At 54.5% G+C, this 26,428-nt stretch overlaps 1 protein-coding gene across 4 annotated transcripts in view; it reads right to left on the bottom strand.

The window, feature by feature from the left end:
- Nucleotides 1-1,088: 1,088 nt before the first annotated feature.
- The window catches only part of JPH2 (junctophilin 2), a 36,752-nt gene continuing 11,412 nt past the window's right edge, over nucleotides 1,089-26,428 (bottom strand). The window contains exons 3-6 of one of the 4 annotated variants that reach the window (XM_062589380.1): nucleotides 11,295-11,413; nucleotides 6,726-7,603; nucleotides 4,955-5,052; nucleotides 1,089-3,616 (exon numbers count right to left, since the gene is read on the bottom strand). In XM_062589380.1, coding sequence (XP_062445364.1) covers nucleotides 4,972-5,052; nucleotides 6,726-7,603; nucleotides 11,295-11,413 — 1,078 coding nt within the window. In that variant the 3' untranslated portion in view covers nucleotides 1,089-3,616; nucleotides 4,955-4,971. Of the gene's footprint in view, nucleotides 3,617-4,954; nucleotides 5,053-6,725; nucleotides 7,604-11,294; nucleotides 11,414-15,242; nucleotides 18,409-19,611; nucleotides 21,248-21,300; nucleotides 22,983-26,428 lie in introns of those variants that run through there. The other 3 variants (XM_062589384.1, XM_062589382.1, XM_062589381.1) reach the window with 3 other exon arrangements.

Here is a 26,428-nt window from a genome sequence, read left to right as displayed (position 1 = left end):
ATTTTCCCTACATACACTTGGCTATCTAGTATGTCTATTCAAAGGTGTATCTGTGTGATTCATTATTGCTCTTTATTGCCATGCACACAATTTTGGGGCGTACAATTAATTTGAGTAACTGTGTGGTCAACCTTTTGCATGATCACAGGGTCCAGAGCCCTACAGTACAGTTTTTATTACAAGAATCTCTTGCAATAATGCACACAGACCTTTGAGCTTCCTTTGCCTCCTATACAGCAGAAAGGACGGGACAAAAGGAAAAGCATGAATTTCACTACCATAAACAGTGACATAGTAATAAAACAAACTAACCATAACAATTCCTACTATAGGCCTCTTTCAAGCAAAGCTGACAGTCTCAGGGCACCCCTGACTATCGACATTGATTGTTTTTGATACCAGTGGGCCTTGATGAGTATCGATTTCTGTACGTATCACAAGGGTGCAACATCCATAGCTATCGATGCCTCTCGGTATGCAAGAATGCCTCTTGATCTCAACAGGCATTGTGTCCTATTGCTTCTCCTTTTAGCCCCAGAGAACTGGAAGAGCCTTGGGTGCATCAGTGACATCCCCACGGAGTGGAGGAAAGGGTAGGGTCTCCGAGGGACGTGGCCAGGCCATTCTGCATGCGAGCTACCCTCACGCAACAGATCTTGCAATTAAAAATATCCCCCCTCCTTAGGCACTCTTCTCCTGTCGCACGCATGCACCACAGATTATTTATGAGAGAGGGTCTGTACTGGTGCTTGCTTGGTATTTATTGCAAGGGTTTCATCACCAAGCCTGGCTTGTACTAAGTTCGTGTTGTCCAGTGTACAGAGGTTGCTTGGAGAGCACAGAGACTTGTCTGCAAACATCTGGCACCAAACTTTTAAAAAGTCAGAACTGAAAACAACTCTCTTTGCAGAGCACCCTTCTATTAACAAAAAAGCAGATTAGAATAGATATTAGGAAAAATATAAAAATGGACCAGATCCCACCTGTCAGATCCTGCGCCATACATTTGTGAGCTCTCCTCTAAGACTGGAGTGAGTGTGTTGACCCAGAAAGAAACTGTGAGATCCTTTGGCAAAGGTCCACCGTAATACAGTGCGCAGATAACTGTTTATTATTGCACGTAATCCAGCAGAACAACCGACAGAAAACTCTGGACAGTATTATACAGATTGTAGTAAACGGCTTGCAAAATCTGTGATGAAGGTATTTTTGTGAAGAGTGAAATGTATCTGCATCTTTGTAAGACCTGAATAGTTTAACACCATATCCTAGTCAGTTTTGAAAGCATGCAGTTTGAGGTAAATTTGTTAATTTGTTATTCTGCATCTAAGAAAACAAAATCCCTAAGGGGCTATATATTTATTTATATATATCCATATCTCAGTGCAATACGGATATATCTATATGTCACGTAAAAGCAAATCTACCTACTTTTCTCAGAATGTTCCTAGAAGGAAAGCATATAACTGAGTACACATCACATGCATACAAAACTGGGATGGGAGGGGGAATTGCCTTAGCCTTGTTGAGAAAGATTCATTTTTGTGCTTAGTGATAAATAAAGGCCCCTCAGGTCTCTCAACAGAAATTGTATTGGTAGTTAATGAAAGCAGTTGGCATATCAAAACTGCAGAGCTGGCAAGTGAATGCCAGCAAATGGGGGTAAAGCATCAAAGGCAGTGGAGCCTGGGGTCTGCAATACATCAATATTTAAGAAAAAAAAAGGAAAAAAAAGCAAATTGCTACTAAGCTATGCTCTGCGGAAGTGTAGCTGACGCTGCACAGCTTTTCAGGACTGGTATAGCCACACGGCTTCTAGAAAGGGATTGCATTCACTTCTCCCACAGTTAACACCATGTAATTGCGACTGCGGCAACATTCCTGAGCTAGATAAGGTTAAAAAATAATCTTGTTTCACAAAGAAAAATACTCAATTATTCTCACTCTCTTATGGCATAATTAAAGGAAATAAACTAGGCAGGTTTTGCCCTGTGTCTCCAGGCAGTGTAAACTCCTGCCTATCTGCCACACTGTTTTTGAAATCCTTTTAGATTGGCATTTGGAGCAGACCGGGCATCTGTTTTTTTTTTTCCTTATCCATCATTTCCCCACTCTTTCCAGTCCCTCAGATTTTCTCTGCCAGTCCTGTGCTGTGGGACTTCAGGATACAGAGGTGCACAACTGACCATAAATAACATTTCTGATTACCTTAAAAAGGGATATAAAATACATATTGCTTTTAAGAAGAAAGAAACATGTCCAAGCGCTCAGCCTCATGCTAAACTGCAACTTTATCTGTGCTGATTTTCTAAGCTTGCACTGTTGAGGATCAGAGCAGATCAGGGTGGAAACATCTCCCTTCAAATGTTGCTCTCTGTTGCAGTTCTGGGAAGGATCAGTGCATATTGCCAAGGCCTCTAAGTCTCACATGCAAGAACAGCAGCCAGAATTTCCCCTCCGTACTTGACGACCACTGATCGAAGTCTGGCTGTTGCATACCTTTCAGCCCAACACCCGTATACGCTCAGGTTTCTGCACCTTTTTGCTTTCAGGAATAACCTAACCACTCCCACGATGGCAACCCCGCATCCACTGGCTGGAAAGTCAGCTCACTGCCTTGGTGAAACTGGCTGGGGCTTCGACGGGGAGGAACCTGCAGGTGTGCGGGCCGCTTTTCTGTGAGCCACCTCCTTTTAATTTTAACTCTCACCCTCTCAAAGAAGAAGTGGAGAAGGGGCAAATTCAGCACATCTATTTCCTTTCCAATTACAGTGGGATGTAACCTGTGGCAAGACACTCCTGCGAGGGCAGTTGGTGGTGGCAAGAGGGAGCAGGGAGGGTGCCTGGTCCCCATGGGGCCCTGTCTCCCCGCAGCGCTCCCCGCTCACGTGGGCAGCCCTGGCTTTGCAGACCCTGCGAGCCCGCACGGCGCAGCCCCCACCTGTGGCTCCTCCACAGGCACATCAGGGGATCCGGCTGGAGTCTGCTTACACTTCAACAAGTCTAACTTCACTTGCTCCCCCTCTCAGTCCTCTATATGCAGAAAACAATTCCAGACGATGGGGAAAGGGAAGGCTTTTTGTTCAGCCCTCTGAGGGACTTCCGAGCGCAGGAAGCTGCACTGTCCATCCCAGACATCGCGTAGCTCTCACGAGTCATTTTGGTTGCTGTGTATTGCTTCTCCTCCAGGACACAGATGATTTTCTTTGGAAAGTCTCTGACACTAAGTCAACCAACGGAGTTAAAAAACACATCTGAGCGCGCATGGATGAGACCTTCTCATTCATTTTCCTACTGCTGTAGATAAATCCCTCATTCCTGCCATGGTAGGACAGCTGATGGCTTTGGTGAGAACAATTTAATGCAACTGCTATTTCATACAAATAAGAGAAGGAGGCAAGGAGGCTGAATTGCATAAATCCTGGCTTTTTCTTGGTAGATTGTAGAGGCCAGCCACAGACTGGGAGCACGGAGGCTGAACAGATCTTCAGGAGATTTTGTTTAAGGTTCATGTTTGCAGTGCAACCTTGGGATCTCAAACCCTCCTCTTAGATGTTTCCAGGTGGCTGAGGGTTTAATCCCTGCCAAGGTCTGTGGTCTCCACCAGCAGCAATGCCTGTTCCAGACACAGATGAATGGAAAAATCAACAGGGAGTGAACACAGTGGCTGTGTAACCAATCCTGGCTACCAGAGTGTGCTGGGAGAGGAGGGCACCCTGCTCTGCGTGGGGCAGGCTGCTCGCCAGCCCCTGTGGCTTGACTCTGTTCTTTGCATACCACAAGATATCTATGGACAGATTCAGATTGAATCTGAAATTGGACCCTTGCAGAAAACATTTAACAAATGGTTGGCAGGTTTAAACTAAATTGACCACTGATACTTGCTGCTGAAGGAAGACAAGAGCAACAAAGACCTTCGATTCATTTCCCCCATGGCTTTCATCCATGCAGTCTGAACAGAGATTAATTAGACTTAAGCAAGCACTGTCTAACTCAGTAGTTTTATTCCCCAGGAGACTCTGGGGAAGGCAGTTCAGCACCCCATAAGGAGCCTGGGAGGAGCCTCTTGTATTATGTTCAAGTGTGAGGACCAAGGGTCAGGGTGAGCCTTTATGGGGCTCTTTTTTTTCCCCTCCAATATTTCAGACCTGTGTGACAGAAATCTTGTGCAAAACCATGACAAATTCCTGTGTTCAGGAACCACCTAAGAAACCTCACAAGTTTTCATTGCCACCAACTCCAGACATAAACTATCATCCTAATTCGGGTGGAATACCAAAGTGAGCTCCAGTTTAATCTGAGTTAGATACAGATGTCTCAGCTCACATTCACATTAAGTAACATGTCTACACAATGACAGTGGCAGAACTAATACTGGTGCAGATTAGAGGTGCAAATTTCACATTTGCTTCACATTCCTGTCTTGCTGGGCTGAGTTCCAATAAATATTGCAGTGCACAAGCTGCCTGGCAACAGCGGCCATGGAACAGCAAACTGAAAGTGGTTTTTTTGTAGCATATTTGCAGGAAAAAAAAATAGCATCACACATTCTTGCACTGGAAGTCTCGCTCCATGAAACAGGTCCATCCAATTGAGGGGGCAAAACTGTACTGTGGGGTCTGTATCCAATCAAAACAGTTCAATTTTTTTTAATTTTGAGGAAGTTATTTTATGAAGAGACTCAGGAATTATCCACTGAAATTATTCCACAAATCACTCTTGGAACAGGAAAAGGATAACTGAGAATCTCAATGCATAAACAGGCAAGTTACCACCAAAGCAGAGAAATAGCACCTGTTGAATAAATGCCTTCAAATTTTCATCATCAGTGCATCCATCAATGAATGATTTGCATTGTCAGTAAAGCTAGTCAACCATAAAATGCCCACAGTTAACTCTACAGAAGCCCTCAAATTGGGGATAAAAATCTCATTTAGTTGTTTGCTCTTCTTACCTTGTCTTCAGGGCACATCATGTCAAAAAATGTACAAATAAGATGGCCAGACCAATGTTCAATAGGATGACCATGCAGATCACAATTGTGTTAGGTCCCTGAAGAAAAAAGCCAAAACAAAGTATTATACACAACTTTTCTGATTTCCAAACAAAGTATTTCCAAGTAGCGCTTTTCTAAAATCACATCTAAATAGACTGCAAGATGAGACTGCAAGATGAGATGAGAAGCACAGGCTAATAAAATGCAAGGCTTAACAGGTATATTTGATAACAGCAAAATGAATTGCAGTGATTATTTTTTAAACCTGGGAAATCATTCTATGATCTGATACCACATTTTAGCCCATAAGGTACTCCTATTGCAAAAGAATAGAAGGTTAAAAAAAAAAAGAAGTAGCATTTTTTTTCTTCTGTTCTACATTTTCAGATCTATACCGATTGGAAAACGGGAGGGAATGGAAGAAGAGAAAAGTGTGAAAACTTTATCATAAGATGTCTCTTTCCTCAAATCTTGAAATTCCAGTTTACCTTACTTCCCCCACCAGGGAAGTCCTCTCGGCAAAGGGCACAGGGAGGACGGGGTGAACCGTCCTTTAAACATCCTCCCCAGATTTCAAGCGATTCTCCAGACTGAGCAGCGTGGGAAAAGTTGACTAGTGTATTTCCAAAATCCCTGAGGCCCCCAGAGAACTCGGGCCGGAGCTAACGCAAACAGGGTGCCAGCCTTCCGGTCTCTTGACCGAGCTCTGCGACCCAGCCCAGAGCTCTCTTAGCCGCACGGCTGCACTCCCTTGGCCTCCCCACAGCTGCACGTCGATTTAGCACCAGCGTTTCCCACCCGCTGACACGAGGGCTTTGCCCCGCTGGCATCCAGCTGAGCCGGGCGCTGGGATCATGGTCGGACCAGGAAGCATCCTGGCCCTATGCAGCCTTGCGGCCAGCAGAGGCAGAGTTCCCCGGCTGTACCGTGTAGGGCACAAGTCCCAAAGGAAATGTAGTTATAGCTCTCCCAGCCCAGGAAGGAAGGTACAAAACGGCTGGAGAAGAGGAAAGCTGCGTCCCAGGGACAACAGCGGTTTTCTGTTGGTTGTGTGACACTGCTTTCTGCTAGGTGATGGAGGGATGGAGCAGGGCCCAGGGCAGATAATCCCGGCAAGAGCAGGGACCTTTCTTCGGCAGTTGTCACATCATCTCCCTGGACAGCGGGGCAGGGTGGGCTGGGAGGGGACAGGAGAAAGAAGGAAGTCCTCCAAAAGGCACTAGGAGCCCAGAAGAGCCCCTCTGGATCAAGCTGCCTCCCTGGAGCTTGCTGCAGCCTGGCTGGGCCAAGTCCCCCAAGGCTAAGCCACATCCCCATGGCCTGGCCACATCCCCCGCAGCTGGGCCACATCCCCACGGCTGAGCCACATCCCCCCACGGCTGAACCACATCCCCACAGCTGAGCCACGTCCCTCACAGCTGGACCATGTCCCCCACGTCCAGGCCATGTCCTCCACAGCTGGGCTGTGTCCACCAAGGCCGAGCCACGTCCCCCACGGCCAGGTCACGTCCCCCACAGCTGGGCCAAGCCCCCCACCACCCGGCCACCTCCCACGGCTGTGCCACGTCCTCCATGGCCAGGTCACATCCCCCACAGCCAAGTCACATCCCCCATGGCGGCTGAGCCATGTCCCCCACGGCCAGGCCAAGTCCCCCACAGCCGAGCCACGTCCCCACAGCCTGGCCACATCCCCGTGGCCGGGCCACGCGCGGCTGCCCCGCAGCGTCACCTCTTCGCACTCCTCCGCCTCGGGGGCAGCGGCGGCTGCCGCCGGGGGCCCCCTTCTCACCGCCGCCTTCGGCTCGGCCTTCGCCAGCGCCTTGGTCTCAGTCTTTCTCTCGGCGGCGGCTTCGGCCCTGGCCGGGGCCCGGCGCTCGGGGCTGCGGCGCTGCCCGGGCTCCTTGTGCCGGGGCTCGGGCCGGGCCGGCTCCTGCTCGGCCTCCGCTTTGGGCTTCTCCGGGCGGGCGGCGGCGGCGCCGGGCGTCCCCCCGCGGCGCCGGGCGTCCCCCGCGGCCTCCGCCTCGGCCCTGGGCTCCGGGGAGACGGGCTTGGAGGGGGGCCTGGGCTCGGGGAACGGCTCGTCCTCGTAGTCCGCGGGCGGGGAGACCGGGGAGGTCCTCACGGCGTAGCTGTGGTAGCCCTGGTAGAGCTCGACGTCGGGCTCGCGCGCCATGCGCTGCAGGGGTTTGATCTCCATCTGCTCGGCGGGCGCCCGGGCGCCGCTTGGCCGCCCCGAGCCCTGCGACGGGGGCCGGCTCTCGCCCGCCGCCCTGCCGCCCGCCGCCGCGGCCGGGGCCGCCTCGGCCGGCGTGCCGGCCCGGCTGCCCTCGCCGCCGCGCTCCTCGTCCCAGGCGCCGGGGCGGAGGAAGCCGTCCTTGGGGGCGCCGGGCTTCGGCCGCTTGGCCTCCGGCGGGGTGGCCGCGGGGCTGGGCGCCGGACTGGCCCCCCGGCGGTGCGCCGCGGCCTTCTCGTGGAGCTGGGGGCTGTCGGGCGGCGTGGGGGGTGGCGGGGCGCCCTCCGGCCGGGGCGGCTCCTCCTCCATGTTGACGGCGTGCTCCGCGTTCTCCATGATCTCCTGCAGCAGCTTCCTCTTCTGGTACTCGGGGCCTGCGAGGGGAAGGAGAGACGCTCAGCGGGCGCCGCGGTGCCGGCTCCTTGCCCGGCCCCGCTGGCCGGACCACGGCTCTCCCCTTCCCGGCCCCGTGGAGAGGCCGCAGGACGGGACAGGAGCTGGCGGGCGCCGCGGCGCGAGCGGGCACCGCACGGGCCCCGTGCCCCGATCCCCGCCGCCGCGGCGAGCGTGCCGGCACTCGACCAGAGAACAAAACCCCCCCCGCCATCCCCGGCTCCGCTGCCCCCAGGTACTTCACTGTCCCCTGCCTGTTCCAGCCTGGACATGCCCCCCTCCTTCCCATCAAAACATGGGTGTCCCACAAACTCATGCTGCACGCTTCTCCTTCGGGGCCGGACTAAAGGATGCAGCCATTGCCCAAGGGACTGCAGCGAGGGCACGTTTTCCGCCGTATATCCCAGACCAGAGCGTGTTTTCAGAAGGGATTTCCCACATTCCTGGCCAGAGGTGCGGATGCCCTGCTCGTGCCGTCCTCCACGGGAGGAGTGGAAGGAAAGCAGGCAGGAGCTCCAGGTGAGAAGAAAGAACCAGTGAAAATCTGCAGGCCTCTTTTTTTGTGGCTTTAAGTCATATAGATGGATCATCCTGGGCCTAAAGAGGATCAAGCTCCCACCTAAGCTTTTTTATGGCTGGGAAACTCTTCTACATGGCTTCTTTGGTGCCTAATAATGTGGCTGAGCACAGGCAGCACCCTTTCCCACAGTGAGGAGAAAATGGTGATGTGGGCATCTTTCCTCTCTCCAGCCACCTCTGCTTTAAAATCTGTCCTTCTTTCCTCCCTGTGGGAAATGCAGGGCTGGCCGTGCGAGCATGGGCATTTCACAGACCTCCTCTCCACACTGACCCTGGCACCGCGGCTTGGACAATCCCCCGCAACAGCAGCCAAATCACCTGGCACCATCCCGTCCTCATCTCACACGCTGACTTGTCAGCTCTTAGCAACGTTTGCCATTGCCTCAATTATTCACCTATCATTAAGCCTCTTCTTCTTCTTAACCCTGGGCCATGTCTGCAAAGCAAATCACAGCTCAGCTGGGGCCAGGGAAGTCAGCCAGAGCCTGGCACTGAAGGTGGCCTGCTGCACGAGGCTGGCTGGGAGCAAAATCCACCAGATCGACTGGGCAAATCGTGCTGAAAACAACTGCATGCAGTGCCCTGCACCGGAGCACCTGTGCTGGGACAGGAGCCCTGCGTGTCCTGCAATGCCCATAACAAACAACAGCAATGAGAGATGATTGCAGGCTCCTTAGGGACAAGGTGGGATCGCAGAGCAGCACATGCGAAAGCAAAGAACCAGCTTTTGGAAATGGCTTTGGCCTCATTCTGTTGAGCTCAAGAGGTGCTAGGGGGAGTGGAGGCACCAGGCTTGGTCTGTGCTCCCAAGTGGTGCAGACCCTGGACCATGCTGTCCCCATGGCCTGGCAGCTACCCCCCTCCTCTCTGTTCCCCCGAGGACCAGTGAAGACTTAAGTTGGGTCTAGAAACTGGAGACGGGTGCTTCATTCCCTCTAATAAATCAATGGTGTGATTTGCGTGCTGCTAATGGGTGCTACCTCATCTTGGAGGGGCAGTGGTAAGAAGCAGGGGATTTATTTTAGCTGCTCTCCCCTGCCTGCACGCTCCTGTCAATCAGGAGGTGATCCATTCAGGGCCATTTATTTCTGGCTGCAAGTAGATTATTTGGAAGCCATTTCAACAGTTGTTCAGTCTCCTCAAAATAGGCGGCCTGCAGCTCCTGGCTCCTTGCTATCAGCTGGTGCTTTCTTCTCCTCCTAAATAATTCACCCCAGAAAAAACTGCTTTCCTGGAGGGCACTGCACAGCCCTGATCCTCTTCTCCTCCCGACACTGTGCCTCGCCACCTCCACCTCCAAGCATGACATTTCAGCGAGGACTTTGGCTTACGTCACTCCTGTCTGAAATGCTACAGTTGATATCCTAACTGAAAGCCAGGGCTAAATACTGAAGCACACTGAGCAGGGCTTGTCCTACACCAAACATGGGGAGAGCAGGGGGAGTGTATCTGCCCAAAACCATCAGGCTCTCCTGGCTGTGAGACCAGCTGCCACCTGAGTCCTAGCAAAATCCAGTGTGGATTATTGTATTTTTTCACAGATGGTGCAGCCTTCCAGAAGATACATTTTTCTTTCCTGTACTCTGATCACATAGTAAATTTTGAAGTTAAAAGGAATCATCGAAGAAACAATTGTGCATCAGCTGGTTACATGGCCGTTGAAAGAGGCCAGGATCCGAGTGAAGCTATACACAAAAACACTGAGAGGATTCAGGCACCTGAGCAGCAACGAGCTGAAGACAAGCTGGTCCAGGCATTCTGCAAAGACCATTTCAATTGGCTCATGAATTGCCATGGGTGGAAAAAATAATCTAGCTATATCAAAAACCTTGCATCAGGAATTCCAGTTTCCTCTGCCTCTGTGCTATAAATACCCCAGAATGCGAAGGGTGAACGTGGAGTTGTGAGTGACTACTGAGGGCTTATGTTAGGATCAAATGACGTTAGCTATTGTTAAGTAAAGTGTCACACACTGGCTCACACACGTGCCAGGCGCTGCCGTGATTCCCAGCTTGCAGCCAGCCCCAGCAGATCTCGCTGTGCTTTGGGGAGATGCAGGCAAGCCTCCAGGGCGACGTCTCCCAAGCCGCGAGAGCGCAGGACGAGGCAGGAGTGCAGGGGATTTGGGCAAATCTGTAAGCGTGACTCTCAGGCTAAGCGCTGGGAATGAGCCATTCCTGTTTCTTGCTGAGAGCCCTGTTAGCACTGGGGACCTGGAGGCACTGAAATCAAGGCAGGAGTAAGCAACAAGTTTTGGTGAGTGGGAAACACAATGGTGGGATCCTGCCCCCAGTTTCACTGCTGGCTAACATATCACCCTATTGCCTGAAGATCCTGGAGACATGAACAATATATCTCCAGCTAGCTAGGCCTGGGGAAAGGTAATTCTTAATGCTGCTTCTAATATTATACTTCCTATATGCTAAATCCCCACGCTTGATCTCATAGAAGGAGCCTCACAAGCGTTTTCCCAGCCAAATAATTAGCAGTGATGCTCCTGAACAGATAGGAAGTCAGAAAAATAGTATTTTGCATGAGCAAATTTCTTGTAGGCTATTAAAGAAACTAAATTAGCTCAGTCTGATCATATCCTGGTGCAGTGTGGAGCCTCACAGGATAAGGAATATGAGTCAGCTGTGCAAAGCTGTTCCAAGAAAAAGCCACGTCTACTTGCGGGACATATCAGCAGGAGAGCAGCAGATAAGACTTGAGCTCACAGGTCTGCCTGCCTGGTGCTGGGAAGGCTTGAGCCAGACTTGGCTGGCCAGGTCAGAGGCAAACTTGACCATGCACAGATTGGAGAGGACCTGGAGCCAGCTGAGATGGGTAAAAGGTATGGGGAACACAGGGAGAGGCTGAGGGACTGTGGAGTTTTCCTCCAGTATGTATTGATATATTCCAAGAGATAAAACATTGGTGTAAGGAAGACAGCAATCATTTGTACTCCATGTGCAGGGGGATTGGCTGAGCTTGCAGGAAAGCAGGTTTAGGACAGATAGGAGGGAAACCCCCCCCTGAGGTATAAAGTGGGGAAGCATTTGAACAATTCCCTGAAGAAACTGTGAAAGCTCTCTTACATGCTCCTAATCTTACCTGGCTGGTAGAAGTCTGGGGAGAGCTCCCTGGCCATCGTCCTGGCTATGCCCGACTCGTTGTTAGCTGCCTGGGCTGCCTGCTCAGACCCTTCAGCCTTGGCTTTGGCGTGAGTTGTCCTGCAGAGACAACAGGGGCGACAGTCAGTGCCATCCTAGCTGACATCCTGGCTTGAGCACAGGCCACGGTGTCAGAATCGAGCAATAAAATTAAATCAGTCCGTCTGGCATAACTAGATAGATGCTCTTCTGCTGAACCCCCCAGGATGACTGCAAAGATGCAGGGCAGCTCCCTGCTGGGGTTTGAGCACTGTGTCTGCTGCTGCAGTAGCACCGGGTGCCTCTGCATGGCTGCGGCAAGGCGTGCAGGTCCACCCCAATGAGCATCACCGAAGACTGAGCAGGTAGCAGGCAGAGCCTGTCCGCTGGAACTGGCCACCCAGCACATGAGGGCAAAAGACGAAGCTTTCAACAAATAAGGTGCACAAACGCTAAAGGCTAACGCGTCTGTGAAAGCAGCACTTAGCCAGGCAAGGAAACAGGGCCAGTGAATCTGCAGATGTAACTGTGTTAGGCATTGCAGCTAGGCAGCAGGGGTTGCAAACAGCCTTGCCGCCGTGCTCCTGAGCACTGACACACTTGCTCGGAGGCAGACCTTCAGCCTCGCATCCTGAGAAACCGAGGCTGAGCCTGTGGCACGCAGTGTTTTCCAGAGCTGTCCCCAGTGCAGGCACGCGGTCCCAGCACTGAAACAGTGTGGCAGAAAAGCCACGGGCGAGATGCAGCAGCTGGACAGGACCTCCTCCATGGCAGGCATCTTGCGGACCTTCTCCATCCCATCCCATCGCCCAGGACAGCTTCAGACCACAAGGCTGCTGACGGGGACAAGGACACTGCGGCTGAACACTGCCGGCCCTGAGCTGTCATACTAGCCAGCATCAGCTTAACCGCACGCGTGTCCTCTGCCCAGGCCACAGGGACACATTTTATCCTGAATCTCTCTCCTGCAGCTCTCCAGCAAACACCACAGCTTGTCCATGGGCTCCTTTCCTTGCCCAGCCTGGGGAGCCGCTCTCATTGCAGCAGTGCTAGGAAAGGCACAGATACCTCCTGCATTGCAACCTGGAGCCCTGCACCCACTCCCCTCCATGCGGAGTGCACCCTCCTCGCTCCGTACAGCTATTCGAGGCATTCAGCGCCGGCTGTCGTATTCCTCAGATGCCTCGTGCCCGGTCCCCTGTGATCTTCTTGCTAAGAGCGGGGCTCATTTTGCGCCCAGCTGCTTGCTGTCTAGGAGGAAGCTGACTTTAAACAGCGAAATTGCACCTTAAAATAAAGAGAAGGCGAAGCACCGTGTCCCCAGCTGTGTCATTCCACCCATGGCTTGTGGAGACCTGCTCTCAGAGTGCTCTCTCCAACATGTTTCCAGAGGCTCCGAGTATTTCCTTCTCTGGACATAATGGAGCAAATACTGGCTGCACATTCAAAGCTGCATTATTTTTGCATGGACAGTTAGACGTGCAGTTTGCAGCCTCCAAACACTGATTCACAATGAATTACAACCTTTAATGCAGTCTTCTGATATCTGATGAGCTATTTAAATGACACCCAAAGGTCTTTTTCAGATTCAAGGTTGGTATCTCACAGTGTTTTAAGGCAAAGAATGAGGAAAGAGGCAGTTCCTGCCCTGTGACAAAAATTCTCTGGAGGAATTTTTGGACTGACAGAAGTCAGCCACAACATCAGGATCCCTCTTTTTGCACATCAGAGAACTGCAGTTCGCAGACAAGAGCAGCTTTAGTCTGAATACATTACAGGTGTGATGGAAATGCTGATGTGAAACCCTTATAAGGTAGAAGATATATATAAATACACACGCCCACACAATTCTGGGTGTGGGGAAAGAATTACGTTTAGGGCATCAATCCCAATTGATAGGACTGGCAACAGCGTGACTTGATGGGGAGTTGAAAACGCTGTGCAGGGCCCTGTGACATGGAAGAGGGAGCGGAGCTGCTCTGTTTCAGCCTGTCTCACTCTAGGACGCTCTCCTGGTCTGCCAGAGACATGATTCACCTCTCTGCCCACGCTGGCATGTTATCTCCCCTCTTTCTCGGCAAGCCAAGCTGGCTAGGATTGCTGTCATTCTTGGTCTTTTCATCCAAAATTATTACAGCTCCTGAAACACCCAGAGAGGTTAAGTGATGAGGCAGAAAACAGCAATTTTAACAGCTTGCAAGCAGGAGGTCCAGGGCAGCTCGGAACAGAGCAAGAACCTCCTTTTTTGGTAGTATATAATCAGCATGATTAATTCCACTATAATCTGGCAGGGACCAAGGGGGATGTTTCTGTGCTTACTATGCTGGCGATATCAGAGTGGACCTGGCACGTGGCGGTGGAGCCCCTGATGAGCCCGTGGGCTGGGGCTCCCTCAAAGCCCCCGGCACGGGGAACAGCCCGCCTGACACCGGCCTCCAAGCAAAACGCCCTCGCAAGCTTGTCCAAGGTCTCCCTGTTTCATGGATGGGGAAGCCACGGCCCGACTGGGGGAAAGCAACTTCCCCCATGTGCCCAGGGGATAGAGGCAGGTCTCTGGGGAGAGACCCATCCTTCAGCCTCGGTGTAGGAGATTCATCATACGGAGATAAAATCCTCCCGTTCGACCACTTGCTGAATGTTTGCTTACTGGGCACTTCCCACCCAGACTACTAGCCACGAAGCTCCTGCTGGGAGGGAAGCAGCAGCTCCGCCAAGCTGAGGCATCCTTTCCCAAAGAGGACTTCTAGAAATGGAGTCTGGGAGCCGCCACAGTGCTGGCGACTGCCCCTCTCCACTAGCAGGGCACAGAGCGGGACCCAGGCTAATGTGTCGCCAAACAAGGGTGCAGAGAGCTCCTGGCCAGCTCTGCCATCGCCCGGTGATGGGAGCAAAGCAGAGGAGCTGCCCGAGGGCGCTCGCTGTGACATGGCAGCTCCTGAGGGCGCTGATCTCCTGGAAGCCCCTTTCTGGGAGCTGGAGGTTTCCTTTCTCCCGGAAAAGCTGGTAGATCTTATCTGGCTTAAGTAACGCACCTCCTGCAGGCAAAGAGGCAGCAATGCCAGCGAGACCAGGGCCGGGACTGCTGCAACAACGCTGCGGGTCCTCGTGAGCTGCCTGGCTCGGGTGAGCCGAGGTGCCGGCGGCTGCGAGCCGAAAGCGCAGCGGGCTCCGCGATGCGCCGCAGCGGCAGAGCCGGGCGCGAGGCCAGGGAGGCCGCGAGGAAGCTCCGAGCCGGCCCCGTGCGAGGCAGGAGCTGGCGGAGAGCCTGCCGCCCTCTCCAGGGGAGCGAAGGAGGACGGGGCTCGGCGCGAGGGCAGGGGCAGACGCCGTCCAGCTGGCAAGGCGGGAAGGGCTGGGAGCTGGTCCTCGGACGCAGTGCGGTCAGGCCTGAGTTTCAGCCCCCCGCACCCACCGCAGAGCTGCGACTGCAAATCGGACGGCGTCTGGCTTCGGGATCCCCCCTGCTCTGGAAACGTGAGCTACTGCGGTTTTGCCCAGGTCTGCTCTGCCCCGCGTGACATCCCTGAGCTCTGCTCTTGTCCTGCTGGCTGCAAAGCCCTCCAGAAGCAACTTGTTCTAGGGGAGCCAAGACCGACACAGCGGCAGCGTCGGAGCAGGCACCTTCGCGGCCCCACGCGGGCTGCCCCGAGCCCTCCTCCCCGCGGCCTTGGGCCAGGAGCTCAAGGCAGGCTCAAGTCCCTCGGCAGCGATGCTGACGCCCTGCCCTGGTCCCGCTGACGCTCGGATCATTTCCTGCAGCGGCCGCCGGGTGACCAGCGTCTGGCTCGCGGAGACGTTGCGCTGCTGCTCGTGGCCACCCCCAAGCTCTGCTCAGGAGTTAGGCACACGGTGAGGAAGCAAAGCCTGCAAGAAGGACCCGGCCGTAATAACATCCAACTTTTATAGAGCCTTTCTAGATTTATTATTTATTTGCATGGCTGGCAGTGCCTGGGAGCCCAACGCAGAGAAAAAACTTGGCCTCAGCTGCAAAGAGGTAGAGAAATACCAGCCGCCCGGGGGGAGCCCAGCACCCACGACAGGCAGCAGCAGAGCCTCTCCCCGGCCACGGCCATGGCCACGGCCACGGGGCGGCAGGGCATGGGGGTGAAAAGGAGGCTCAGACAGCTTTGAGGGAGGCAGTAAGGTGATTTTTGAACCTTAGACATGAAATACATAGGAGGAAAAATTTCTTCTTAGGCGAGATCTGTTCAGAAAAATAGAACCAGCTTTTGCAAATCGAAATATGCCAGCTTTTCATATAAATTCTGCGTAAATAAATTCAACGCTTTTCAGGTAGCACTTGAATCGGGGCCACATTTGTTCATTTACCGCTACATGTGCTGTCAGCCCTTAGCAGGAAATAACCGGTGCAAAAACAAGCAGAAGAGAAAGTCTGAGGAGGGAGGAGGGAAGGCTGAAGCTGCAACAGGACAAGGACTTTTATAGCACCCAGCAGCAGGATTCAAAAGCCTTTTTGCAAAGCAGTGGAGGAAAATTAACCACGAACGTTAAACACATCCAGCGGAAGGCAGCAAGTGCAAATAGACAAATATAAACCCCTGCCCCAAATGAGGCCAAGGGCCAGGAGAAGGAAGCTTCCTGATTTCGTCCTTGACTAGCTCCCTCGGCAGCCCGGTTATCTGCTGAACGTTTTGGAGGGAGGAGCGCCAGCCCCCCGCCGAGATGGGGAAGCGGCGCGTCTGCAGTGCACGCAGCCCACCGTCCCGGCCCTCGGACCCCGCAGCTGCGTCTTCCTCCTGCAGGACGAGCCGCTTCGCGGTGACGGCTCTGGGGCCGCTGCCTCCCCGGGCAGCGACGGGGCGGGCTGCAGCCGCGTGGGTGGGAGAGGGAGCGTTAAACACATCTGCAGCGTCCTTTGCTCCTCTGGCACAGCTCTGACACTCTAATTGTTTTCCTGTTAGCGTGCGGACAGAGCACCGCTGCCGTCCTTCCTGGCCATCTCCCAGAAACACTGCCCAGATCATTCCTCCGACTGCTACTAAAATCCCATGTGGATACACGAGCCACAGCTGAGCAGGGCCGCTAACAGGTGAGACCCAAAGCCAAGCCCGCAAGCCCGTCTCTTTGGACAGTTTATGTGGTTTTGCACATCCACATTGGATGAGACTGTAAATGAGACTGGAATTAATAGAGAATACTGCAAATACCAGACAGGGCTGGGGCGCCTACAGGTGCAGAGATGACCTTGTAGCTAGAAATAGGGGAAGAGCTCAGCTCTCTGCCCAAGCTATTTCCCAGGCACATATAAAAGGAAAGACAGATGCACCCAGCACTGTCCTGCCTTCTCCAGTACAGACTGGTCACAGGTTTCTGAGGAAGCAACATGTGCAAAAAGGAAGGCAGAACTGCTGCATGATTGCTGCCACGTCCGACGTGGAAAAGTGCCCATGCCAGCGAGCCAGTGGTTTGCGAGAGGTCCCTCTCACTGCATAACCTTGCTCAGCAGCGATCGATATGTGCTCTGCTCTGGGCATAGCAATAATGCAGCACAGGAACACAAGCAAATATAATGTGTTTCCAAAATCAGGTTTGTGGTGTTTTGCCCTTCCAAAGAAATTTAAGAGGAATAATTTGTCTTGGCAGGAGCATTTATAATACTCAGGGATACAAGGAAAGATGCAGAAGTGCTTTTGCTGATGTTAATGTGGTCACTTACGCAGTCACATTGCGGAGGGAAAGGACACACCAGCATCTGACCTGGTTTCTTTCTTTTCAACAGCATATTTGTATTCCTGTTGCCTCTATCCTTGGGGCAGTCTTCTCCTCCTGCTCTGCCCCAGTCCATCGCCCTTTCGCCTCGCCCTCATGTCAGCCTCCCGACTCAAGTAGATACTTGCAAACCTCTATCACTTGCTCCCCTCATTTGCCTGTAGCTGGTCCACAGCACTGCATCCCTTCTCAGTCCCTCGCTTGTCCCATGGTCAAACCCATCTGTCTATTCTGTCCCAAGGGCTTCCTGCCCTAAGAGCATCTGCTTCACCATCCACTCAGTCTTTTTGTTCTGCTATTTGTGCACATGGTGTCCATCCAGTTTGGACTCTGCCATCCCTGGGCAGTCTTTGCTCGTTGCATTAAGCACTTTGCACCTGCAGGGTCTGATCTACATGAAGAGTTACAACATAAATCAACACGAACCTCCTCCTAAAGGAAACACCCCCATATCACCTGAAAACATAAACCATCCTGACCTTGTGGAACTGCTGTGCCTTCCAGTCACCTCTGCCACGCAAACAGCTCAAGAAATACCCTAGGATTTTCACTCAGTGTATTAGCACTTACTTAAAAGTGATGGCACCTCTGTAAATACCCTTAGCTGGTATAGGACCTTTTCTCCTTCCTTTCAGCGTAAAGAGCACTGCACAGGCCATTCGTTTGGGAGAAGAGCATCCTTTTCTGCGGAGCACTGCAGGAGCGCAGGCCTGGCACTGCAGCCTAACAAGCTTTAGTCTTTATGATTACTTGGTGAATTTTTAAAATACCGAAATGTTATCCTCAGCTCTAAATAGCTCAAAGCCACTTGCATCTCTCAGCAGAGGATATGTCCCCACGGCACAGTTACACTGACATTAATCTCACAGCCAACAGATCCGCAGCTGTCCTCAATCGGACGACTACCCGAGGACCCCCCTCCCGCGTGGGGAGACTCGCTGCTTTAGCTCCGTGCGGCTCATCGCGCTCGCTCCACGAGCCGAGCGGCGCGGGGAGGCGAGCGGCTGCGGCAGGGCCCCGCAGCGACGGGGCGGGCGGCAGCTGCTCGGCTCCTTCGCCCGCAGCCCGCCGCGGAGACCTCGGATTCCAGCCGGCAGCTGCCCAGAGCCAGCTCAAAACGGGGCGGTGCAAGCCGGGGCCTGCCGACACACGGGGCCGGGGCGCGTGGCCCCCCGCAGCCCCCGGGCTCCGGCCCGGCGGCCGAGGGCTCTCGGAAATGCAGCTCCACGCTCTGCTTTTGCTCCTCCTGCTATCAGGGCCGTGCGGAGAGGCTGGAGCCACCCGCCAGGCTGGGAGAGACGTCAGCCCGGCTGAGAAGGACCTCAGGAGACCATCAGCAGAGATAGCTGCGAGGAAAAAGGGGGATTTGTAGCTTACAGAGGACTCCCTCCTGCCCATGACTTCTGAGCCTGGCCCTGCCTGAAAGCAGGGAGCGGGACGTGGCTTGCCATGACCGCGGGACACGAGCCCGGAGCAGCGAGTGAGCCCCTCTTCCGTAGCTGCAGGAGCTGCACAGTCTTGGGACTACGCGCACATGCCGCTGATTTATTTCAGTTTATAGCACAACACAACGAAAGGGGATCAGCTAATGCTCTGGAGACCCTTATTTAATTAGCTGCTGCAGTAAGACCAAAGCAGCCTGCTTACCCCCCGGATAAATGCATCAGGGCTTCTTTACACGCAGTCAGGGTCTGCCAGCCTTTAGCCGCCCAGCATATCTGTGCCTGCCCGCACGTACCAGCACTGAACTGGTTTAGGCTACTCCTTGCCCAGGGCAGGGGGGGATTAATTCCAAGAAAACAGCAAGGCAGCAGCATTCATTCATTTCACAGGAGCCCAGGCTGACCCAGGAGCTCCTGTGCGGCCACTCTCGGTTCAAGCATGTTTTTACCTGATTGCCAATATGCCAGTTAGCTCCAAAATGTGTCAGAAAGGGTTTTCTCCGTGACATTGCTTTTTCCTATAAAAGTTTTAGCAGCCTCTAACTCAAATGTTTTTCAGAGTTCAGCGATCCATCCTAAAACTCAATAGGCTGAAAAAAGCGAGGAAATACAGTAGCTGCTTTGCGACTTTTTTCCCCCAGCCAAAACTGGACACCTGGAGTTTTTTGAGGAAATGAAACCAAGCTGGTTTCTTAAAATATTACATTTGGTCAGAAGCCCAATCACTCAACAAAATTAAAGGCAGAGGAATTTTTCTACCAGTCCTATGAGGCTCTCGAGCTGCAATTCACCAATATGAAGCCCAGAAGTAACAATTACGACAACCATGCAGTGAGCTGAGACAGCTCCCAGACCACTGCCCAGGCCTGCAGCACCAGCATCTTCAGCACGTCTGCGCCGTGAGCTACTGAGGACATGCAGGAGCGATGAGCTGCCAGGTCCCTCTCTGCAAAAGCTCAGCAGGCCTTACAGAAGCAAAACCAGAAAAGCTCATAGTCGGGAGGCCAAAGGGCTCTGGCTCGGTACCAGGGTAAGTTGAAAAAATGCACCAACCCCCCCTTGACCCGGGCGGAGGGGGTTTCTGTATCTCAGAAATTTTATATTCAATTGGACGTTTTAAGTATATTTTATTTTTAAAGATAAGCCTATTTCACGCACCACTGAAATGACAATAATCTCTGTGCAAAGCCTGGTTGAAACAGATGATTTTAGACCATGGCATTTGGATGGGAGTCAACTCCCCCCTGCCCCGTACAGGAGCAAATCAACTGAGCAAGAAGCTACCATTTTCCATAGTCATTTTTGTGGATTAAAGTCACACTTCATTCTTCCCTTTTTTGTGTTGTTAAGCTGTTGAGATAAGGATTTCCCACTAGGTCATACTTAACAGGCCATCAGTTCCACTTTCTGCGTGGGGCCAGCCGGGGCATATCCATCTCTGGCATTGAAGTGCTGCTCTCCTGACTCTGCCTCTCATTAGAGTAGCAGGAGCCTCTGCTGTGCTTGGTTCAAACCGAGAGACCCAGGAAGCCACGGAGAAAGCAGTCTGCGGTCCAACAGATGCTTTCTCCTCGGAGCTTCTGGAAGTGCACGCTCCCTCTTACCCTAATAGGGCATGAACGAGTCTAAGGAAATTCATGCAAGGAGAGTGGAAAAGAGATAAAGCTCTGTGCACTCTCCTCTGAAGTCAAAGCGCATCTTGGCACAACAAACGCTCAAGATCAAAAATGTGTCAGTTAGTGCTCCAGCTCCACAAGAGCGCCGGCCAGCTTGGGCTGGAGACGAGGCAGTTCTGGGAAAGAGCTGAAAAGGGGTCTAACACGTCGTGCGTTTAGAGTCCCCGCGCCCACGTCCTTGTCCGGCAGGAGCGATGCCGTGGAGCCGTCGGACGAGTCGCGCGGCTCTGCTGGGTTTGCTGGTGCCACCTCTGCTACCTGTCCCCGCGCCCTGCGCATGGACGAGGGCAACGAGCTGCTCACCCAAATCCCACAGTCTTGCCCCTGCCAGACTCCAGCAGCGAGAAGGCGCTGGGGAACGGTGAGGCGGCTCAGCGGCAGCGAGGATGGCTCTGCCTGCACGTCCGCGGCAAGGGCGAGCCAGAAAAGGCCTCTTGGAGGCTGTGCCCTTGGCCGCGTGCGAAGCAGGTGTAGCCGAGGCGAGTTTGCTGCGGTGGCAAGCCAGGTGCACAGCCAGGGTTTTTGAAGGGGCGCCTTCCTCCTCCAAAACCAGGCACAAACCAGCCGGTGCACAGCCGCTGCGCTGCGCTCTGCCCCAGAGCCCGCGGCGTGCACCGCCCTGGCACGCTCAGGCCCCGAGCGAGAGCGGCAGCCCCAAAAGGCCACCACGGACCAGACCACTAATGGCATTTGGACCTACAGAGGCCAATAGCTCCTATTGCTTAGGAACTATTGCCACCTTCGTCGTGCACCCACCAGTTCAAGCGAGGGAAATACAGAGCCTCAGCCCCCGGCGCGCTTAGGGACACAGTGGGGACCGAGCGGCACAGGCACGGCAGGGGCCTGGGAGCGGAGCAGCCCCGGCTCCCCGCAGCCTCTCATCGCGTCTCCAACACCGAAGCCTCCGACGCCTCCTCGCGCCCTTCATCCCGGCGCCTCCGGCCCCTCTGCTGCCACTAACAGAGACACCAGGGCAGAGCGCGGGGATACAAACCGGCTGACGGGTGGGCAGTGATTGGAAACAGGGGACTGTGTCTGAAGAGCTGATACTGGTGCTCTGGGGAATCCTGAAAGATAACAAAGTATTCCTGCATCTATTTTTCTCTTTAGGAAACAGATCTGTTATTTCAGCTCCTTTTTTATTTGGATGGGTTACTAAAAGGTGCCTTTGTCAGCTTGAGAGCACAAGAACTGTTTCTTGAGATTCCCAGCAAGGTGCTGTTTGCTAAAATAGCAAAAACAAGCCCCAAAGGGCCCTTTAAATCGCGATAACAAAGCTGCAGTGACCAGGCCCTAGGTCTGGTCTGGAGCTGGGTGTCCCCATCTCCGGGTACGGGTGACACCAAGTTGCTGCACTGAAGTCTCCGTTTAGGGTGTCCGGGAGGCTCGCGTAGAGACACTCCTCCCAACCGAAACACGCCGTGACCCCTGTGACGCCAGGCGCAGAGGAGACATCCGCGTCCACGCGGGAGCGCAGCGGCCTGGGCGAGCGGGGGCGGCTCCGACGGCCAGCGCGCCCGACGCCGGCGCGCGGGAAAGGGGGAGCGAAGGCCTGCCTTCTGGCTTTCATCCTTCATCTCAATTTGTCACGGTAAGCCAGGCAGAGCAGGTCACTTGTGCTCAGCAGATGCACATGAGAAAAGATCTTCATTCGTTTTGTTGCACGGGAGGGGAACGAGCGTTTCTGGCACGAGTGCGGGCGTGCAGGGGAGCACGGCGCTCCAGGGCACAGCCCCTCTGGGCTTCACTTAGTGTGAAAACAAATACCAACGAGTAAATTTATATTAATTGAGGATTAATTCAACAAGATTTACCGGCTTTGCAAACACACCAAGCCTTCAGAGGAGCGAGGAGCGTGCCCAGGCGCGGCACCCTGCCCTGGCGCGCTGGCACCCAGCCGGCGGCGCGGGCGCCCTCTTCTCCCTGCGCACGTGCGCGCTGGCTCTCGCCGCGCAGCAGCAGCGAGACGTTCGGACACGCTGTTCGGCTCAGGGGCCGCCTGGCAGCTCCGGGCAGCCCCGCACCCGGCTCCCCGGTCGCCCCGGTCGGGTCTGGCGGCACGGCGCTCCGCAGGGCTCCCGCCGGGGCTGGCCGCCTCCTGGGTTGCCGCACCGTCCTGCTCCGTATGGACGTGGGGGCGATTTTTGCAAAGCCGGGGTAGTCCTTTCCTGCCCTTCAGCTCCTGCCAGGGTGGATGATACCTGCCGGGACAGAGCCCACAGCGCAGGTGCTCCGGGAGGCCCTCGCAGGCTGGGCCTGTGCTTGGCAGGGGAGCGCTGGCTGCTGCGTTAGCAAGGGCCAAGGATCCCCCTTTGCTCTTGCCCCGTGACACATCGCTGGCACCACGAGCGGTGGTAGTGGCTGGAGCTAGGGGACCCCTCTGAGCGTGGCTGTGGCATCTTTGATGACCGATCATATGGCTGCAGAAATGCTGCCCCCAGCCCTGGGGGCTCCTGCTGGAAGGTGAACTGCAGCCAGTGTCCCGCACGGGGCAAGGACACAATTCTGCCCTATAACCAGGATCACTTTATACCCCCGCCTGCCACACGCGTGCGCTTCTCCTCATTGCACACCCATCCGTCATGTGCTATCCAACCCCAGCGTGAAGGAATCACGGAGCTGCGATAGCAGGGAAGGATTAGACGCCCCGGGGAGCCGGCCTGGCCACGAGCACCCGGAGCCTCTGCTGCAGCGCGGCTGCGGTGTCCTGCTCTCCCGCCTTGTCCCCAGTGCTCCGCGAGCGCACAGGGCTCCTGATACGTCCAGCTCTCACACTTCGGCAAAAAGCACGCAGAAAATGGGCTGCAAAAGGACATTTGAAAAATCCTAGCACGCAGTCATTGCCAGACCTCCGGAGTTTGAGCAGAGCCCCCAACCCCCCAGGTCTGGATATCCTGGCATCAGGGCAGCCACACCGGAGGCAGCAGCTGGGCGGCCGCCCCCAGGACAGTCAGCGTCGACCGCCCCCGGACAAGCCACAGCAAAGGGTTTTCCCCATGTCAAACCCTCGCAGCAGTTCTGCGACATCCTAATGCACCCCCAGACTCACCCTGAGCCATTGCTTGGATGCGCTCAAACAAGTAAAACCCTATATTAAGGGATATTAATGCCAAACGTTTTAAAATCCACTAAAAATTCTCACAGACATCTATTCAAGTGACAGTGTTGTACGACATCTGTAGAAAGTACAGCTGAAAAGAAAATAATCCAAAAACATGCTCATCTTTAGCTGTGCTCTCTACTCGCAAAGCGTCCAGCTGCTCGGAGGCCTTAGCGCTGCCATCTGAAGACAGCCAGGTGAAGCATAGCAGCGATTTCTTTATTGCCGCTTATATTTTGATCTCCTTTTGGTCCTATGACGTTTGACAGATACATTTTAGATACTGTTAACAGGGTGCACACTTCAAACTACCGGAGGGCCTGGCCAGACTGCTGTGTTACAGGGGGCACCGCAAAGTCCCTTCACCGATTTTGGCCCAAGTCACGAGGAAGCACAAGTCGACGCAGAAGGAAGATGCCAGCCGACACTAGCCTAGCTGGGACTGCAACACTTGCACTGCTGATTTTGTCACCCCAAGCCCACTAGTTAGAAGGAAAATCTGTTCCTGTCTGTGATGCAGCTACGGAGCAGACAGGTGTCAAAACCCGAGTCCATCCCCCCGACCCGGGCCGGCACCCTTCAAACGCAGCCAGTCCTGCGCCTCCCCTCTCCGCCTCTTTTCTTTTACTTTGGAGAGATGAAAGCTGGTCACTTCGCACGCCCCACTGCCTGTTTTGGGAGGGGGGCACCTTCCCCGCGCAGCACACGGGTGCTCTGCCGACCGGCCCCAGGGCGCCCAGCGCCCACGATCTGCACCAGCCCCGCGGCGCGCACGAGGCGCCCGGCCAGCCCGGCACCGAGAGCAGCAGTCCCGCGGCCACCCGGACCGCGGAGCAACTGCGGCATCCGTCTCCGAAGCTGGGTAAAAGCCACACTGCTAACTGGGCCGGGCGCTGCGGCAAGCTGGGCTGCCAGGGCGCAAACCCCGAAGCCGCTCTTGGAGCCGCACGGCGGTCCCAGCGCGGCGTCGCAGCCCACGTCCCTCTCCCCGGCGGCTATTTCCTTTCCTCCCCGCGGTCGTCCGGGGACGGACGAGCTGTCTGTCCTCAAGACAACCTCCCTGCTTCGGCGACTGGAAAAGAACTTCCCAGCTGGGATCCCACGACCCCGCCGGCTTTCCCAGCGACTCCAGCCCGGCCTCGGGGAGAGGGCGAGCAGGGGCCGGATGAGGGCAGGAGGGGCGCACGGGCTCGGGCAAAGCCAGCGGCCGTGGCAGGACACCCGTTAACCCCGTCTGCCCGTGGTCACCCCTGGCCGTGGCAGCGTGGTCGCCGTTTGCTGGGGCAGAGGCGCGTGCAGCGCTTTCAGGCTACGTTTCTCCTGGACAACATCACTCTTGGGGAGGATTTAAGATACTTCAGCTTCACCCCTTTAGCTGACCCCCAGCTTTCCAGATCAACATGCCCCACGTTTCTGCCTGGCCAGCGGTAACGGGGCTTTGCTCGTGTGTCCGCACGGGCGCCCCAGGCTGTGCCGAGACACCCCATCCCAGCAAGCGCGTGGCACCACCCAGCATGGGAAGCTGGTCGCCCGGGGGCCCGGGCTACGGCTGGGATAGCCCTAACCCACACCGAACAGTCTTCACTGAAATCATGAAAAAGAAAAAAAAAATTGCTCTTTCCTCCAGCTGCGGTGAGGCAATGCCAGCTCTGCCCACCCCTGTTGTATAACGGGGAAAGCAGCTGGGTTTCCACCTTGGTGGGACCTGGGAGGGACCCGACGAGGCCAGAGGTGCACAGCCCCGAGGACGAGGCCATCCGTGGGTCCAGAGCTACAGCCAAAAATCCCAACCCGAGCATGCAGAGGGGAGGACCTGCAAACCAAAGCCCAGGCTCATGGGCACCCTTGCACTGGAGACACCCACAGTGAGAGGAGGAAGAAGACAGGTTCCTGGTGGCCACTGAACGTGTGTTCCCAGTCTGCCACCATGTTCGTATCTGTTGTCACACTCCAGATACACGTCAGGCTTTGAAAGCACATCAGCGCTGCAGCCTTGCGTATCTTCATATTTTGGTAGCATGCCTGAGATTCCTAAGGTGCAACTGGCAGGGGTTTGCACGGCTGCCAGCACTCAGGCTTGTTTTTCTCTAGGTTTCTTTGCTTTAAAGAGCCTTTTATGGTGCAAAAAGAGTGAATTCTGGTCTTTCCTGGATGCTGCACTCCCAAACAGTGAAAGACTGGCTGTTACATTAGGTTTGCTCTGCCAGGGGCCCCCCCAAGTGCCATGAAAATCAAACTTTCCTCCACAGTGGCAATGGTGCATGGATTTAGTCATGCTTCTGCACAGTCTGGTTGCTCGGCCACAGTAATTAGTTCCTAACGATAGTCACACATAGAGATATGTGTCATACCTTCCCCAAAGGAAGGACTCGTGTGGCCTCAAAGGCATGTCTTTGGGTGAGGTGATTTTGACAGCGGCATCGCGGTTGCCTGCCGTTAGCAAAGCAGGGCCCAGGGCTCACAAGGGATCGGGGGAGGCAAAGCACCCAGTTTCTCTCCTCTGAAATCTTGGCACTGTTTACACACACTGGGACTTAATGGAAACAGGAATTTGCCATTAACATTGCTTCTGGGGTAATCCACAAGTCTCAGCTCCTAACTTGGAGACCTGCAAGCCCCAGGGAAACCCACTTGCCACTAAGGTGAGGCCAGTTGTTCCTTGTCCTCACACACGAAAGATCCACTTTGATCTTGGGATGAGCTCCACTGCAAAATGAGTTTGTCCCGCCTTGGGTAGCCAACCCGGAGGTGAAATATAAGCGGCATTCATGCAAGGACATGTCGGGATGGGCAGCTTAAGCAGCTGGTCTCCGCAGGCTTTGGGACACAGCATTTGGGATATGGACGGCTGCTGAGTGGGGAACACAGAGGTACTCCAGGCAGCTCTCGCTGGAGACAAGAAGGTGGGAGGCTTTCAAAAGCAGGGGTGAATCCTGTAGCTGCCACGGGATTTGTGTCAGGAAAGGGATGAGACCCATCACGGATGCACGGTAATCAGGGCAACGCCTGAAGGACGGGAGCCAGGCTGCGTTGCAAAGCTCCTGGGGCTCCAAGCAAGGACGGGTGCAAGGGGAAGCACTTGGGGCACGCGGGTTCAGCCCGCTCCCGCCGAAGGATGCCGCAGCCGCAGGAGTAAGGCGAACACCCA

The sequence above is a fragment of the Rhea pennata genome, chromosome 16 (genome assembly GCF_028389875.1).
Source record: "Rhea pennata isolate bPtePen1 chromosome 16, bPtePen1.pri, whole genome shotgun sequence".
NCBI lineage: Eukaryota > Metazoa > Chordata > Aves > Rheiformes > Rheidae > Rhea > Rhea pennata.
This window is presented reverse-complemented; position numbering and strand designations above follow the sequence as displayed.